Source organism: Sorghum bicolor, chromosome 10 (assembly GCF_000003195.3).
Source record: "Sorghum bicolor cultivar BTx623 chromosome 10, Sorghum_bicolor_NCBIv3, whole genome shotgun sequence".
NCBI classification, from domain to species: domain Eukaryota; kingdom Viridiplantae; phylum Streptophyta; class Magnoliopsida; order Poales; family Poaceae; genus Sorghum; species Sorghum bicolor.
The window spans coordinates 58,569,797-58,587,178 of NC_012879.2; the positions used below are offsets into that span (position 1 = coordinate 58,569,797).

Here is a 17,382-nt window from a genome sequence, read left to right on the forward strand (position 1 = left end):
CCAGAGCATACATCAATACATCATGATCATTTTGACCTCAAGCTTAGGTTTATCAGTTAAAACAGGAAGAGAAGTACAAGCACAAATTCTAGCAATTTTCTACACATGTTTTTGCCGAGGTTGTGAAAAAAAGATCACTTGACATTCTTTTTATATAAAACACTTCTGGCCTTCTGGCGACTTGACCAAGATAAAGTGCCAACAACAGGCATCATAGCACTGAAAAGTTGAAGCTACCAAACTGAGCTCCTATTTTCCATGCTACCCTATTCGCTTGAGCTTATCTGCTGAATCTTTATCTGCTTAATCTGTCAGTGTCAGGCTGTCAGCATTCAGCAGTGTTATTCTCTCATAACAAATCAGCGAACAGTACTTTTAGCCACGACTTTTCAGCGAAGCTAACAGAATGCCCCCAAATTTATCTGAATGTCGCTCATCTAGTGCACATCCCCATCCAGGCGTCCAGCACGGCAGCACCTAATGGCAACAGGATTTGGTGCAAGAAAAAGGACGACTTGTCATTAACATTTGTACTCATGGACCCCTAAAGCATCCCAAAGAATCAACCCAGACGATGTTGCTGCAACATATGGCATGCAGGGACAGGCCGATCAATCTGATAATGGCCTGCTCTTTTTTGCATAAAGCTACAAGCAAGTACCTGTCTCTCTGCTTCAGCTCGACTGTACCTGCTCATGTGCTGAACTGAAATGCTTCTATTAACTTTCCTGAGCTCTCGTGGGGGCAAATATTGCAACCAAAGCACATGACTAAAGATTAGTTTGCTTTACTTTGTGACATCGATGTCCATGCCATGGTTACATGAAGCCGTAATAGGAAAATGTCATGAAAATGTGGCTAATTGGGTATGAGCCGTGCTTTGTGTACTAAAAATCTACAGGTACATCTGAAAAGGACACTGGTGAACTTTATGAATCATCACTTATGACAGTGGATAATATGAAGCTAATGTAGGAGTACTCTGTACAGAAGATCCTAAAAACAAGATCTTAGATAGTTGGAATTTATTGTGCTTTTTTTTTGAATGATAGCATGTCTAGATAAGACCAACCTGAATGGCTGCAAACATATGATATCTGCCATAAATTGTCATGAAATAATTGTTTGTTCCTCGAACTGTTCCTTGTCCTAAGAAAAGTATCTTGATAACTGTCCACTGTCCTAAGAACCATGTCCATTTATTTTCTTATTATGATTGGGGAATATAGGAGCATATTTGGAACATTATCATGAAACATTGATAGGGACAATTCTCCAGATTCACAATCTCATATATACTATACCTAAATAGAGGATTCCCCCTAGCAGATTTTTCTACAATTTTGCAAAGCCACGTCATCACCCAGGAGCATGACCACAAGTCGCTAAGCGCAGGCGTCTCTCCATTTCACAGGTCACTATGCAATCTGTTCCTATCTGACCCTTTCTCTTCTCTGCTTCCCCTTCCATTTCACAGGAAAGTATAAGTATCTTTTTAGGGCAGCGTGTCTTGGCCAATCTAAAAGTCGAAGTGGATTTCTGAAAAGAAAATAAAGGAAAAACACAGGCTAACAAAAAGATGTATGTAGACTAAAATTCTAACACCAATGAATAGAAACACAGGAATTCAGTCCTGACCGACCTATATAAATCACTCGACAGATAACTGTAGCTTTTTATTTGTTATAAACTATCTGAAACAAACTGAAGAAGAATCCATCTCAAATAACACGAGCCTTTATCATTGGGAAAAATCATATATTCACCATGCCGCATATCAAAATTCAAATGCACAAACAAATTTATACATCACAGCCAAAAGAAAAAAAAAATGGTTGAAAAATATGTGGGTGATGCAATGTATAATGCATTCTTGGGCCATAGGGGTGTGGGTGATGCAATGAATCAGCCCAACAACTAACTTGCACAAAAGAGGGATGATGAGCTCACCTGGAGGCTGGAGGCATATTTTTCCTTCTTCGTTGTCTTTCCAGTTCATTTGTAGCCCACAGCGAGCTTGTGCTGTTGACTAGGATGGACCCTGAAACGTGGTGGTGTATATTCTTCTAGAGCTGTTGCGAGTAATCGAGTTATGGAAACAGAGTACAGCACGGGATGTGATAGCTTTAGAAGAGGAATGATAAAACACAAGCTGCAGATCACTTCATCCGCTGCACTTACATCTTCAAGTATCAATAACCTAGCAGTTGTGCAGTGCATGATCATCAGTTATGACATACCCAGGTCAAACAGAAAGGATCAATGGAAACATCTCCTTGTCCATAATGATACTAAAAAAAGTAGGAAGACAAGAGGAGATAGTCTGTCGCCAGCAGTTAGGACAAGCAAAGTGGAAAACAAGAAAAGTGCTGCACAGAACATTTTCTCAGCATCAGCATCTATAGATTAGTTTGAGAGGACATATTTCTCCATTCTATTCATCGCAAGTTACAGCACCTGTACAATCCATGAGAATTTCTCCAGTAAAGCAGGAATGTTTTTAAGCCAACACACTTCTCCAGTAAAGCAGGAATGTTTTTTATGCCAACATACTTGGATAAATTATGTAACTCAACATCTCAATCAAGGAGAACCATTTCCTATTTATTATCCGGAGAGATTTCTCAAGGAGAACCCCATTATTTTCGAGTTTCTGACCATACTACTGTCAAGCAGGGCTCATATTTCACAAGGGTGTGCTAAGAAGATGAAAGATGCAGTAACAAAAGATTGCTGGGGTTCCAGGGAGAGATAGAGGGTCTATCATATCCACAGATTGAGGTGAACTGCGTCAGCATCATTCTAATCATAAATCCATGCTATTTACAAGTCTGAGCCAAGATTCATGCGTCTCCCTTGTTCATCTCTGAAGGTATAGCTGAAGCTTTGCATATTGGACACCAGTTCTTCTGTCTAAGCCATTCGTGAATACAGCACACATGGTACTGATGTTCACATTGCATTGTACCAATCTCTTCACCTTCAATGTATTCCTCCTGGAACATCAAGTCAGTGTCAGTCAGAATGCAGGCTGCAGAACAATAATCATCAGTGTCCAGGAGATAGAAGTTTATTTAAACAGGTAATTGCTGGGAATATGACATTTCAAAAGGCAAACAACATGGAGATACATTGTTGGAACAGACACTACAGGTTTAAAAACGTGTATGTTTGGTTGAGGGTGTTGAAAACCTGAAGCTATGAGTTCTATGTGCAACTTTCCACAAGACCACAACATCAGTACACTTTTATTTCCTTGGCTTGTGTGCACCCTTAGTAATTCCAATTCATCACTACATTGTCCCCCTTCCAGTTAGCCTATGCCTTATTCGTTTGTCAGGCAAGGCACTAATGCAGTCCCTTTCTTTCCCCCACGAAATGAGTTGAACATATGAAGCATATCATCAAAAGTTAAAATTACACTGCCAATTCTTCCTCAGAATTCAGAACAGTAATTGAACATTGAAATACTGGAGTAAAAACAATACCTGACATATGCTACATTTCACATCATCTGCTGCAATCTTGTTCACATCTCTACCAGAATTTCTTGCTTCATACACACTTTGGTTTACACACTTGGCAAATTGCTCTTCAGTAAGGGCAGTACTCACTGAGCCAATATGATCTTCTAAAGCAAGTAGTTCCTGAACAAGAAAAAACAAAAGAGACAAATTACATATCAAAGAACTAAACATAAGCTTTTCCCAAGCCCCAAGGATATTTAATTCGAACAATAATAATGGAGCAAACATGTTGAAAGTAATACCTCATATGACATATTGTCGATATCCAATCTCAAATCTTCGTGCTGATCGTGCAAATCAAGGCCGCTTAAGAGCAGATTAGTTTCTAGCACCAGCAGTTGCTGCCATTTTTTTTATTCAGAATATATTTCAGTGCAAAAGTTTGGTAAAAGGAGAAAAAAATGGACATCAAGATAAAAGGACAAACCTCATAAGTCAATTCATCATCATGTTCAATCCTATCCAATGCTAGCAATGCCTACATACAGAAAACATGGCAAACATCACAATTACTACTTCGTCGGACAAAAAATCAGTATCCTTTATATTGTACGTAGCTCGATCAATTTCATCGCAAATGATTTTTTTTAAAAAAAAAAACTTGACCGCTATGGGAAGACCTCCCCGGAGGTATTGCATTAAGAAGAGAAGCTCAACACAGGATTGAGAAAAGGGTCTGAAGGCCGGACAGCCCTGGAACACACTCAAATTGGCATAATTCAGTTAGGGTCCTTTTGTTGTGAGACCCGGTGTTTGAACCCTGTTTCATAACTGGATGCCCTACAACCACACTACAGTGTGTTCACATCATAAATGAAAATTTAACAACTCAGAACATGTATTAAATAAGTTAACAGAAACCAACCTGTGCAATACCTTCCATGCTTACGTGCCTGTAGCCGTCTCTCTCCCCAAACATACCATGGAACATCCGTTGAGGGCTTTCCTCAGTACGAGACGTAGATCTTCTCCTTGCTGTCTGACTACTTGAGCCTTGACGATTAGATGAATAAATAGCATGAGGTAATTCTGCATAAAAGGGTCTTCCTAATCTCTCTGGGGGAGCACCATCTGTGTGAAAATGACCACATTCTGGATGAACGCTTGCAACAGTCTCATGCAGAGCAAATACGCTGTCCTCTCTTTCACCTGGTATCATCCTCTCCCTGGCACGCAGAGTAAAAGGTCGTCTAGTCCTTATCGAATCTGTAGGATCCTGAATACTTCTGCTATTGGTCCTTGCTATTTGTTGAGAAGCTAATTGTTCAACAGCTCTAGCTCTAGGACCAGTACTACCCGGATAACTAGCACGTGGCTGACTTAAATTAGATTGTTCACTTATTCCCCTTGATCTTGAAGAACTTTCTGCATCAGAAGTTCTCTTCTTTGTAACTTCGACCCTCCTATCACGGACAGAATCAGATGAAGAACATCCTGAAGGCAGAACATCAGATATTGAAGTGCAACCAAGATTTTTTAGACCACGTCTCTGTGCTCCAGTAATGTTAGTGCTAGGGGCAGTTGATGACTTGACACCAGTGGTAAAACTTTGAGGTAAAGTACGTCGACGAACAAAAGTGGAAGCACCTTGATGACTACCTGAATTCAATTCTTCTTTATCCTTTTGCCTATGTGCCATAGCACTCAATGCAGTATTTCTGGAATTAACTGCATGTGCAGAATTCCCTGAAGAACCAGAAACATCTAAAACTCCAAGATCATGCTCTTCTGGCAAGCTTTCTTCAGTAGTTGTTGAGGATGATGAAGCTTCTGATGTACCCTTCTGCATGTATGGATGCCCATCGCCAAATACAGAAGCTTTCTTGCCACGTTGTAGGCATCTAACCTCGGTTCTTCTGTTACTGCTTTCAGCAATGTCTGTCTCTGCCAAAAAGGGCCGTTTTTGTCTCTCATCACAATATTTTCTAACAGGAGCTTTTGAAGAGCTTACAGATGAGGCCCTGGAGCCTGAAGAATGAAACGGCCCTTGAAAATACCTTGGCTTCTCTTTATTTTCAGTGAACCGTGATTTTACAGGATTGAGATTTGAACTCTTCCCTGGCTGCTTGTTGTATTGGCTTGGCCTATCCTCGTTGCTTTGATTTCTCAAGGAAATGCCAGAACCTCTTCTAAGAAACCCAACTGGAGTAGTGGATCTACAGGAGGATTCGTCCATACCAAAATGCAGGAAAATGAACAGTCCAGAAGACTTTTGCTAGAACTCTGCAGCACAAATTTGGTAATGGTTAGTGACAACGAATAGGAAAAGGACGACATGAATAGACACATGCAAGACAAACACAGAAAATGAAGAAGCACAGCACAGTTCAGAAAAGTAAACGTAGAGAAGGCAATGCTACCTACGGCTGGTTCAGAACATCCACCGTCACACTATGAGAGCTACATTTACCATTATAACACGTGATCCTACATACTTAGCGCATTGTAGCAATATATAGTAAGCTCAGTATCTTCCCATATCTGATCTTCATTCACCTTTAAGAGCAAAAGGTTAAAGGACAAAATAAAGTTGTGTCCACAGCAAAAACGGACAAGGGAAGGTTACCCGTATGCTATAGTACCCCGGTGATCAAATTACCGCATCAGTATCAGACAAGGACCGAGAGGCCCATACAAATCACAGGTAGATAGTGATACCGTATAGGCAGAACGAGAGCCATTTCTTGGGACCACATACTAACAAATAAAACACTTGGCCCATTGATCATGATAGCGCGTGGAAACATCATTCGCCTATCTAGCATCCGATGCTTTCATGTTCCCAAAACAGTAACTTTTTTTTTTTAAAAAAAGAAAAAACTAGTCTCTGAATGAACACCCACGGATGCGTCGAATGGAAAGACGTTGCGATATACTGTATGGCACTACCTCTGAACAATTGAAGAGGACGGTGACCACGAAAATTCATTCAGCAACTCTACCTCTGAACCCGCAACTGTACCTCTGAACTCTGAGACATGGGTATTAGTTCCGATTTCCGGAGAGAAAACCTCCGGACATCCATCGACAAATCAAACAAGTGCACCGGACTGATGATGTGAATGAAAAGCGAAAAAAAAGAACAAATAAATCGCAACCCAGTACGCCAATCCAAAAGTGCAACTAAACCACACCAAATAGCAGCAGTACGCAACCAAGGTCTGTACGGCCTTTTGATTCCAAAATCCCCAAATTCAAACATACCGAACAAGGAAATGATCAGAGGATTCCACCCCAACCTCTAGAACTCCTGTACTGCCTCCCCCACCTGGCCACCCCCACATCAAATCAAAGGCACCCTCCACCCATCATCGGCTCATCGCCATCGATGCCCCCCGTACCTCGTGGAAACCGAAGCCGAAGTCGAAGCGGAAGCGGCGGCGGCGGCGGCGGCGGCGTCGTGCCTCCCTCCCCTCCTCGTCTCCTCGCGGAAATGGAATGGGAGCCAGAGAAGACGGCAAGCAAACGGAGGGGATTTGGGCAGATCCCAGGCGGATTTATTTAGCGGCGTTAGCGGGTCGGGTTCGCAGGGAGGGAGACGCGTGATCTCTCAGAAGGTTAACGGGGGCGGCTCCGACTCGACGTGGCGGCGCTGACTGGGGCGCGGCGCGCACGCGTCGTCGTCGTGGACTCGCGATTGGTGCGCCCGTGACCGCGGGGCGAGGCTCACGCGCACGCGGGCGCGGATGGATCGGAACCGTTAGGACTGCGCCGTGATTCGTGCAGGACCTGGTTGTCCGGGTCGGCAAGGGACACGCCGCACACGGGTTAAACGCCTGCCGCTGCCGCCGGTCGGAAACTTCAGCGGCGCCGCTGTCTCTTCTACGTCCGAAGAAACGAATCAGCGGAGCTATCAAGCGAGGATTTCTCTGTGGCTTATCCGTTTGGAATTTCATTTTTGAAAGATACTTCCTCTGATTATAAAGTGTGTTTTTAGGTTCGTTAAAAACAATATAAAAAAAGTGTGTTTCTAGATTATAAACTCACAAGCATCTGTTTAGTTCTCCTTACTAATATTTGTTAGCTAAAATTATTTTAGCAATTCTTGAGTGGCTAGTCGAACTAAATTAATATTTTAAATTTTTTTAATCAGAGGCTAAAATTTAACAAGGGGAACCAAATCTTTAAAACTAAAAATTATGAAAAGGACTCATCTACCACATGTATGGTGAAGCCACAACTCCCATCCCTTTTAGCCATGATAGGTTATCCCATCAACCTAGGCCCCACTCACTCATGCATGCAAAATTGTTTTAGCGAATTTTAAAAAGTCATAACTTTTAAACCGAAGATATAAATTAAATTCCGATTGCACCATTAAATTTCTCATAACAAATCCTTCAAAACAAGATCACACATGGATATATTTAGATAAAATTTTATTAATTAATATTTATCTCTACAACTAAAAATTATGGAGAGGACTCATCCACAACTTTCATCCCTTTGGTGGTCTTTTTTACTGCACGATGACACGTTATCCCATCAACCTAGGCCCCACTCACCTATGCATGCAAAATTGTTTTAGAGAATTAAAAAAAGTCATAACTCCTAAACTAGAGATATAAATTAAATTCTGATTGCACCATTAAATTTCTTATAACAAATCCTTCAAAACAAGATCACACATGGATATATTTAGATAAAATTTTATTAATAAATATTTATCTTATAAAGATAAAATATTCTCTTTTATTAAGTAGAAACAACATTCTAGATTCAACAGACAATGTTCTGTCTTTGTAAAAAAATATTATCGATTTAGAAGAATAGTATTTTGGTTTTAGGTTTATGAAACTGATATTACAATATACATAAAAATACATAAATACATGACATAGATAAAAATAATAAAAAATCTAGAGTAAAAAGCATAAGAAAAAAAACACAAAATGGAGAAAATTTTCAAATAATGTCAAAGGGTTACTTTTTAAATATCGTAAATATATTTATAGAATATTAACATCATTATATATATCATAGAACATCATTAAATATATTATAGAACATCACATCTATTATAGATTACATGTATACTAAGTGAACACCGTAAGAAACATCATAAAACATCACATATATATTACGTAAACATGGCATAACACAATATAGAACACTAAATATATACTACATAAATATCACATATATATAGAAAATAAAAATAAAAAATAAAATTACTAAGAAAAAAATATAAAAATAAACATAATTAACAAATGATAAAAAGTGCATAGAGCAAATAAAATTAATGAATAATTTAAATAAGGATAACAATAAGATTAAAAGGAAATAAAATATAAAAGAAGAATGAAGAAACATAGAAAATTTGAAAAGAAAAAAGAAAAACAAATAGAAGCAAGGAAGAACAATAAAAATAAAACCAAAAGAAAAAGAAAAATAAAAGGTAAAATTATAAGGAAAGGACAGAAAATAAAATAAAATCGAAAAACAAAAACTGAAAAGAAATGAAAAAGGAAGAATATAGACAGAAAAAATAAAATAACAATGAAGAAACATAGAGTATGTGGATTTTAAAACCCGTAACAACGTACGGGCATTAACCTAGTCATCTCTAAATAGTTGTCTATAAGAAATAAAAAACATAGTTGTCTAAGAAAAAGATTGAGTTTATAATTGTGTTTTGATGAACGATGATAGTACAAGTAGCTTTCTTGGCCAATCCATCGTTTTCCGTCCTTTTGGAGTGCCCTTACATTCATCCATTCATCATTGTCCATCTCTCAAATTTTTTAGACGGCTCCATCACAAAAGATTCGAAAGCAAGAGTAGGAAAAGGATGCCGGCCATTTGGAGCTCGCTATGCATTAATTAAAAACTGTCTCAAAAAACAGAGAGTAGCATTTTTTTTTGTAAATTATAAGTTGTGTTGTTTTTTTACATTGTTTTTGTTACATATACCATATATATACCTAAATGTATGGCAAAAAGCTCTACACTAAAAAGTTAAAAATGAAATATAATTTGAACGGAGTACTTTACTGGAAAACCATCCTAGGTTCAAAATTGAATGGCTTTGGTAGATGGTAGTTGAGATTGTAATATGAATCGCTCCCTCCTTTCCAAATTGTATATCATTTTGTCATTCCTAATTACATAGTTTTTTTGTTATATATTTAGATATATATTATATCTAAATACATAATAATAGATATGAATTTTGAAAAAACTTTGATGAAATACACGTGTTCTAAAAAAATCTAGAAATAACTAAAAAGACTTACAATTTAAAACATGAAGAGTATTTGTTGAAGTTTAAGAGTTGCAAAACAAATCAAAGACTATTAATTATTTCACAGTCGGTACATGGTTAAAAACAGAGAGGCATAATGTCGTGAGTATTGGCCAACTAATAATAAGGTGTGAAATCCATCTCACTGTTCAATGTAGATGGGATATATTTCCTGTTAGTCTTGGAATTAAAGATAAGTAGGTAAGAGTTAACACGAGATGAGCTGCAACTTCTTTCTCAAATGAAATAGATGCATGGCTTGTTCAAGTCCTAATCTTGCCTCTAGAATCTATTAGACTCTGGTGACCAATGCCTGTCAAAATAAAAGAGACAGTTTTCATGGTACGAACATTGCCTTACTATTGACCTCGCAAAAAAAAAAAGTTTGCTTGACAGTGTCTTTTTGTGATTATTTTGTCTACTTCAAGGGTGCTTATATTTGGTGATTGCTGGTCTTGTGACCAGACCAAGTCCTTCTCTTTGCCATTTTTGACCTAGGAGCCGGCACAACCCCAAGTACCAACTACCAACTGCAAAGGGGTGCTTAAACAACATTGGCGGGCTCGATTCGATTAGAACCTTTTTCAGCTGTTGGAATGACAGACTAACATATGCACAAGCTTCCTAATCAAAACGTATCAATAGTGTTAAGTAGGCACCGAAAAGATAGGGTTAGGTTTTTCCTTTAAAGAAAGAAACAGGGGTTAGGTTGAAATGAACTTGAAACAACAGGCCTGGTGAACATGAGTTGCTATGGCAGTTGTTTAAAAAAGAATCATGGATCGGAGTAGTTAGCTCATGGACAATACCGGGACAGGTGCCAGACCAAATCAGCAACGGTACCCTGTTCTTAATTCTCGACAATTATCTAGTACATATACAACAAACAAACAAGCAAAAGAAACATACAGCCTCACAAAAGTGCATGGATCCACTTTGTAATAAAGTAACGGACGGCGCCAAACGGGGGAGCTCCATTCCACGCGTGTCTGCTGTACGCGCGTGCACTTGTTTGTTCTCTTGCTGCGTTTATTCGGACATACTACGTGTCAAACTGTTAAATAAAAAAAAATCGAATAATACATCAAGAGATAAAGAAAGACAGAGAAGCTTCAATTGCGTGGCAACTAAACCGAGTGCCGGATGATGGCATGCACTTTGTTATAGTTGTATATATGCATATGCATAGTTAGTGGCTGCAACATCGTCCTTGATGAACCCTAACATGCATTTAACTAGGTTCTGTTTTCTTTATGATCCATGCTCCCTTGCATGCGTGACTGGAGAATTTGTTCGAACTCTGCAAAATCCTCCTCCTTCGGCGCCAAAGAAAGCTACCTGTCGCCTTGCCTCCCCCGTCTTTGTCATATCCTGTGGCGTATTGCGCCTGCGTTTGTGCTTTCCTTTGGCGAAAGGCGGGCATCTAGTGCTTGGTGGCCATGATTGCTTGCCTTCTCTTCTCAAAAAACACAAGAACCTGGCAGCTGCACACCAGCTTTTGCAAGGAATTGGCCGCCGAATTGGACCCCCCGCCCGCTCCGATGTCCGATCCTCCCTCCCTTCCTTCCCTGCCAGGAAAGCTATGCTACAGTCTTGTTGCATTATGTTGATCTTTCTGTTCGACATCCATCCACTCTCGGTCGTTGTCGACTGATTCTCCGAGTTTTTCAGCAAATTTCAGGTGGTTTTTGACATGCCGTGTGTGTGTGTGTGTGTGTGCATGATGGGCAGTTGCAAAGCCTCTCTGATGAAGTGCAGGTAAGGGAGGGACATGGATGGCAGTGCCACAGCCGTTGCACGCAGAGATATAATGATTGTGGCGACTCCACTAGACGAGCATGATGGATGGATGGATGGATGGATGATGAGCGTGTGTGGATCGGCACCTGGCGACCGTCCGTCCGTTCCGTTCCGTTGGTTGGAGGCCAATCATGTAACGGCATCTGTGCTTTGCTCGCTCGCTGCTTTAACCGAACTACCAAGCCATTAGCTGGTGTCGAATCGAATATTCAATGGAGACCGCGGGTCGTGCGTGGCCTGGGGATTGAAGCATGCAATGCAAGCATGGCATGGCGACGACGACTTTGCTTCGAGCTGAATGGTGCAAAATGGTTTTTGTTGCTTGACAGCAGAACGCGTCCGGTTTCAGGCATAGTTGTCAAAATCTGCAATTTTAGCATGTACATTTTTTTTTCTTTTTTGCGTTTTTTATGATAATTAAGGGATCTGACTGATTGCACGATCCTGATCAATGAAGTCTACGATTCTACGAGTTTTATGTTCCGGATCTTCTTACCTAAATCCCTCTGATTTGATTTTTGATAAGCTTGGATTCAGGGGCATGATCGCTGCAATTTCTGTCGCGTCCGGTGCGTTCGACCTCGGTGGTGGCAATAAACTACACCAGCCAGAAAGATTACAGGCCGGGCTCCCTATCTGGGATGCCAGGAGACCAGATCACCGATCCCGCAGGCCGGTGCCGGACGTGGCAATGGGGCGCGTGCCGAGGAGCGGGAACGCGCGACGCACCTGCGCGCGGGTGGAATCGCGTGCATTCTCTCGAGGTCGGCTGTTGCGGCGGGCCGCGGCATCAATCAGCTGGTGCATGCTCGGCGAGGCGACGACGGCGTATCGTATCGTATCGTCCGTCCGTCCGTCCGGTGGCAATGCATGGATGGGAATGGGATGGACCCAGAGGCCAGGGCAGAGCAGGCAGCGGTGCCGGTGCTTGATGGAGTCGTCGTACTTGCCGGTGGGTAGCTAGCCACGGCCAGGGCCAACCCGGTGGAGTCCAGTAGGCAGTAGTGCGTCTTTCCTTCCGGTCCTGCCTGCCAGATCAAAAGCAGGCGTACTCCAGCTTGCGGGTACGGGTACGGGGACCGGCGGATCGCGCCGCGCCGCCGGACACCGTGCGTGCATGATTGGGTGGAGTCAACGACTGCGCTGCGCCTGCGCCTGCGCCTGTGCTACTGCTGGTCTGCTGCCCCTCCCGGTGGTCGTGCGTTTGGGCAGCCTGCCGTGCCAACAAGGAAGCCCAGTCGAGAGAGACAGCCCGGACCCCACCGAGTGCGCGGGGCCTCCGCTTTGCCGAGAGCAATGGTACCGGCCCAAACGTTTCTCAAAAAAAAAAAAAAAGATACCGGGCCAAACGGCCTATGTTGAGCCTAGTACGTGGGAAAACTGTTGAAGACGGCTTATTACACCATGTTTGTATTTGTATATGCTGGAGACCTGGAGTATTAAAAAGGGACTGTGTAGAGAATAGTTTTTTTCTTTGATGAATTTTAAAAACACTACTTCATCTGTCCCTGAATACATCAAATTCTTAGGGTTATATTAAGTCAAACATTTTTTTAAGTTTGACGGGATTTATAGAAAAAAAGAACCAAGATTGATGAAATCAAATTAGTATCGTTAGGCACAACATAAAATATTTCTTATAATGTGCTCATTTGGTGTCAAAAACATTTGTGCTATTTTCTATTTGATCATAGAATTGTTTAGTTTAAGGTATGTAACTGATTTATTTAGGCGTTTTAGTGATACTATTATGGTTTTCAAAACTATAAACTTCTTGGTACAAAACCAAAGCATTTTACAAACTATAGTGTTTTTTCTAAAACTCCAAAAAAAAAACTTTGCATCCAAACGACGCCTACTAGCTAGTTGAATCCCCCATTGCCATAGGACCCAATGTTCTGATTCAAACCTGAATTTCGCAACTTATAATGCTATAAACAGGTTGGTCTTTGCTCATCAAGGCTTCCTGCTAAATTTGATCCTTGGATCATCGAATCTAGCCTCAACTCCAATGGTATGCAGTTGATGTGGTCTAGAAAGCACGCGTTTTTTGAGAAAATTTGGGTACCTAATAATGTTTTCCAGGTTACTCTATTTTACCAGTTCATTATCCCACAGATGGGTCTTTGCCCATAAAAAGTTTCCTGCTACCTTGATCCTTGGATCATCGAATTTGGTCCAGAAAGGACACGTTTTTGAGCAATTTCTCATCATAGAAATAAATATGTTTGAAACATCACAACTAATAAGGTTACAAATAGGCAACCAATAATGTTTTTCCAGGTTACCTATTTTACTAGTTCATTAGCCCACATATAATATTAATATATACTAGTCATTAATACATGGCATGCTGTCTTAGTTTATTTTAGGTTAATTTTGGACCAACCATGAAAAGGTCTGACCACTGCAAAAATAGCCAAACGGAGAGCGAGCGACACCCATGACAGATGGATCCTTCACCAGGTGTCAACTAGTAACAGCTGCCATGCCAAGTGCCAACTATTTGACAGGTTCTGTTTGCAAACATGGGGCTCTTCTGTTGCCCGGCTTTTTCTCATCTTGCTGCTGCCTTCTTCGTCTTCGTCTTCTCCCATCCCCTCCTCCTCCCACTGCGCCACAACACGCCATTCCTGGCCATTTCCTGCTTGCAAAGGTACGACGGTTTCTCCACCCCTCTTGGTTTTGAGACACGCAAACAAGACCATGATATGCTATTCCAATTCATTGTTCCTGTGGTTGAGAAAGCAGCCATGCATGAATTCACCGCATTAGGTTCCAGGTACGTTTGCTGTCGTCGTCCTTGGCTCGTCCAAGGCATCTAGTTCCATGGAGAATAGACCTTGGTTCATCTCTGATGCGTTGCCACATGCTATGTGATTTGAGTGTCTAGCTTTTCATTAGATTCATTCATCAATTTTCTTTTGCTCCCTCTTCATGTTTTATTTTTGCTGACATAACTAAAAGAATTTCCCTGCATATTTGTCATTGGAGAAAACTGTAAAAGATGTGGGTTTTTTTGTGAAAAAAAAAACTACTACAAAAGAAGAATTTGACTGCCTGCTTGTTCTGCTTTGTTTAACGGTTTTTTTTTTCATTTTGAGACGAGCTTTGTTTGACATAAACACATAGTTCCATAGTAAAAAAAAAACAACTTGCACTTGAGTTGAATGTTTTGACCGTGTTGTAATACAAATGGGAATGAGATCAAAATTGTTTTTTTTATGATAAAAAAAATGAGAAAACATCAATTGTCACCGCAACGTGGCAGGAGTGTTTGTCACAGAATGCAAACATGGCATACATGTTGTCTAAACATTTCAAGGTCAATCAGATACAAATCGGAGCTTTGGAAATATAAATCTCCCAAATCACGTCTTGTACCGGCAAAACAATTGACAAATCTCTCTGCTCTGTGTTGCGATGCAGCGGAAGCCGCCCATGGCCACGCGGCCGTCGCTGCGGTCGAGCGACGGCGCGCGCCCAAGAAGCAGGAGCGGGACCGGCACTGGCAGGCCCCCGTCGAGCCCACGCAGCTCCGACCCGTCGCGCCCGTCCGCCGCCGCCGCCACGGCGGCGGCGGCGGCGGCGTCCGACAAGCCGATGCCGTCCTTCCTCCGCCCCACCGTGAGCTCGTCGATGCACAGCTCCTCGTCGTCTTCCTCGCTGGCGTCGCCCTCCCCCTCTTCGTCGTCCTCCGCCACGGCCGCCGGTGCCGGCGGCTCCAAGGGCACTGCCGCCACGGCGAAGCGGTCTGCCGATAAGGCCCCGGCGCAGCCGGTGGGCGCGTCCCGGCCGATCACGCCCAAGGACAAGGCCCCCGCGCAGCCTGTGGGCGGGCCGCGGCCGATCACGCCCAAGAAGGACAAGGCCCCGGTGCAGCCTGTGAGCGCGCCGCGGCCGATCACGCCCAAGGACAAGGCCAAGGCCAAAGCGCCGGTGGCGGCGTCGACATCCTCGTCGCGGTGGGCCGCGGTGTCGCCGAGGCAGCTGATGCAGAGGGCGTCCAACGCGTTCAAGGCCAGCAGCAGGTCCCGCAGCAAGAAGAGCAAGGAGGAGGCGGCGACCTCGGCGTCCGGAAGCAAGGGCGGCGCTGGTGCCACCTCCGCCAGGGCCAAAGACCAGACGGCGAGAGCACAGCCCGTCGAGGAGCAGAGCCAGCAGCCGGAGACGCCCGCCGAGCCGTCGCCTGCCGTGACTCCCGTGGAAGTAGAGGATCCTGTGCTGTTGGACTCCGAAGCTGCTGACCAGAACGAACAGGACGTCCCGACGTCGCAGGAGGCTGTCAGTACTGACATCACGACCGTGCCGGTGAGGTATCACAAGGAGCAGGTCGGCGCAGGACAGCCGAAGGGAAAAGCGGAGGAGGAGGACGTCGCCGTGGAGGAGAAGATCATACAGGTGGAGGCTGAGGAGGTGAAGGCGGAGAAGCTGGAGCTGCATGAAGACAGGCCGCAGAGCAGCGAGGCTGTGCAGACAGAAACGGAGGCCCAGAAGCACGCAGATGATGGTTCGCCGGCCGTCGTTGGAGAAGAAGCCGCGGCGAAGGAGGCGGCAGCACATGAGGGAGAAGACGAGCCGACAACCAGCACGGTGGAAGAAAAGGTCATCGAGGAGAGCCAGCAAGCAGAGGTGACTGAGAACTCGGAGGCGAACGTGATCTCTGATGAACCAAAACAGGAAACCAGCGTGATCTCTGAAGAACCCAAGGAGGAAACGAGCGTGATGTCTGAAGAATCAAAGGAAGCAGCTGATCCCACGCCTTTGCAGAAGCACGAGGAGGTGGTCGACGAGTCAAAAGTGACTGCCGGATCGAGCGTGTCAGCTCCGACGACGCCACTTAGAGAAGCGGCCAACGACGACGACGACGACGTGGAGGCAGTGCCTAAACAGGTGAGCGCGTCGGAGCCCGTGACGCCGGTGGCAGAAGCCATCAGCAAGGGGAAGGAGGTGATGGATACGCAGCAGCAGAGCGCGTCGGCGCCGACGACGCCGGCGGGCGCGGCAAAGAAGAGCGCGCCATCGAAGCAGGCGACGATCCCCGAGGGGTCAGCGGCGTCGGCGCTGGCGTTCAAGGGGCGCAAGGTGAAGACGGCCATGGAGAAGCGGTCGGAGGAGGAGCAGCCGAAGAAGAAGGAGGTGGCGCGGAGCAACGACGTGATCGAGGAGGCCAAGAGGGAGCTGATGGAGAAGCGGAAGAGCAAGGTGAAGGCGCTGGTGGGGGCGTTCGAGACCGTCATGGACAGCCCCCGGGCGAGCTGATTTGAATTTTTGGAGGGAAGGCCGAGTTGTGGTTTGAATTTTGGCGGGGGTGTTTGGATTGTTGCTTTCTTGTTTGTTGGTCCATCGTTGCTTCTTGTGATCACTCGAACAAATGGAGATGTGTGTCATTGGCATATTGCTGATTTGATCATTCTTGATGAACCTGTTCTTTATGAGGAGAACATAGCAGTGTTTATTTGGTTTTAACCGATACAATATGTACGGTTTCTTCCTAAGATTTTGACATGTATAATGTAGTATGTGATTTAGCTTCTTCTACGGCAACCATTTGGAGGTTGCCTTGCCTAAACTACAGATCGAACGAGGCGAAGGCCTATGACTAAACTAAAGAGATTAGAGCATCTGCAGTCATGACCTTAGTGGAGATCTCAGACAATGCTTAAGGGCCGCCCATCAACTATTTGAAGGTGTGTGCTTGCATGCGGGCTAATTGCAACCGTGAATGGTTTTGGATTTAGAATCTATGCTAGACTCGCCTGGCATTCCTGCAAGTGGGTTTTCTACTCCCTCCATCCCAAATTGTAAGTC

General features: G+C 43.6%; 2 protein-coding genes across 4 annotated transcripts; one reads left to right on the top strand and one right to left on the bottom strand.

Moving 5' to 3' along the window:
* Window positions 2,580–7,014, bottom strand: LOC8063811. Of its 2 annotated transcripts, none has more exons than XM_002438887.2 (6): window positions 6,869–7,014; window positions 4,393–5,750; window positions 3,955–4,005; window positions 3,770–3,868; window positions 3,489–3,647; window positions 2,580–2,996 (listed from the first exon to the last, which is right to left on the bottom strand). In XM_002438887.2, exons 2-6 carry the CDS (start codon window positions 5,701–5,703, stop codon window positions 2,844–2,846), a joined length of 1,773 nt encoding a protein of 590 aa, XP_002438932.1. In that variant the 5' UTR covers window positions 5,704–5,750; window positions 6,869–7,014; the 3' UTR covers window positions 2,580–2,843. The 2 variants fall into 2 exon arrangements, with proteins under 2 accessions (XP_002438932.1, XP_021304437.1); XM_021448762.1 differs by lacking the exon at window positions 6,869–7,014 and adding an exon at window positions 6,417–6,498.
* On the top strand, window positions 14,000–17,046 carry LOC8065130 (microtubule-associated protein futsch). 2 transcript variants are annotated; one of them, XM_021448981.1, is made up of 2 exons: window positions 14,000–14,227; window positions 15,001–17,046. In XM_021448981.1, the coding sequence occupies exons 1-2, from the start codon at window positions 14,015–14,017 to the stop codon at window positions 16,831–16,833; spliced, it is 2,046 nt and encodes a 681-aa protein (XP_021304656.1). In that variant the 5' UTR covers window positions 14,000–14,014; the 3' UTR covers window positions 16,834–17,046. The 2 variants fall into 2 exon arrangements, with proteins under 2 accessions (XP_021304656.1, XP_002437517.1); XM_002437472.2 differs by lacking the exon at window positions 14,000–14,227 and adding an exon at window positions 14,257–14,353.

Excerpts from the sequence above, each read along its gene's own strand:
- LOC8063811 (XM_002438887.2), bottom strand. The coding sequence starts at position 5,703 with ATGGACGAATCCTCCTGTAGATCCACTACTCCAGTTGGGTTTCTTAGA. Across the intron at positions 3,869-3,954 it reads ATGATGAATTGACTTATGAG|CAACTGCTGGTGCTAGAAAC; the intron begins GTTTGTCCTTTT and ends AAAAAATGGCAG. Across the intron at positions 2,997-3,488 it reads TGAAATGTAGCATATGTCAG|GAGGAATACATTGAAGGTGA; the intron begins GTATTGTTTTTA and ends TTGATGTTCCAG.
- LOC8065130 (XM_021448981.1), top strand. The coding sequence starts at position 14,015 with ATGACAGATGGATCCTTCACCAGGTGTCAACTAGTAACAGCTGCCATG. Across the intron at positions 14,228-15,000 it reads GCCATTTCCTGCTTGCAAAG|CGGAAGCCGCCCATGGCCAC; the intron begins GTACGACGGTTT and ends GTTGCGATGCAG.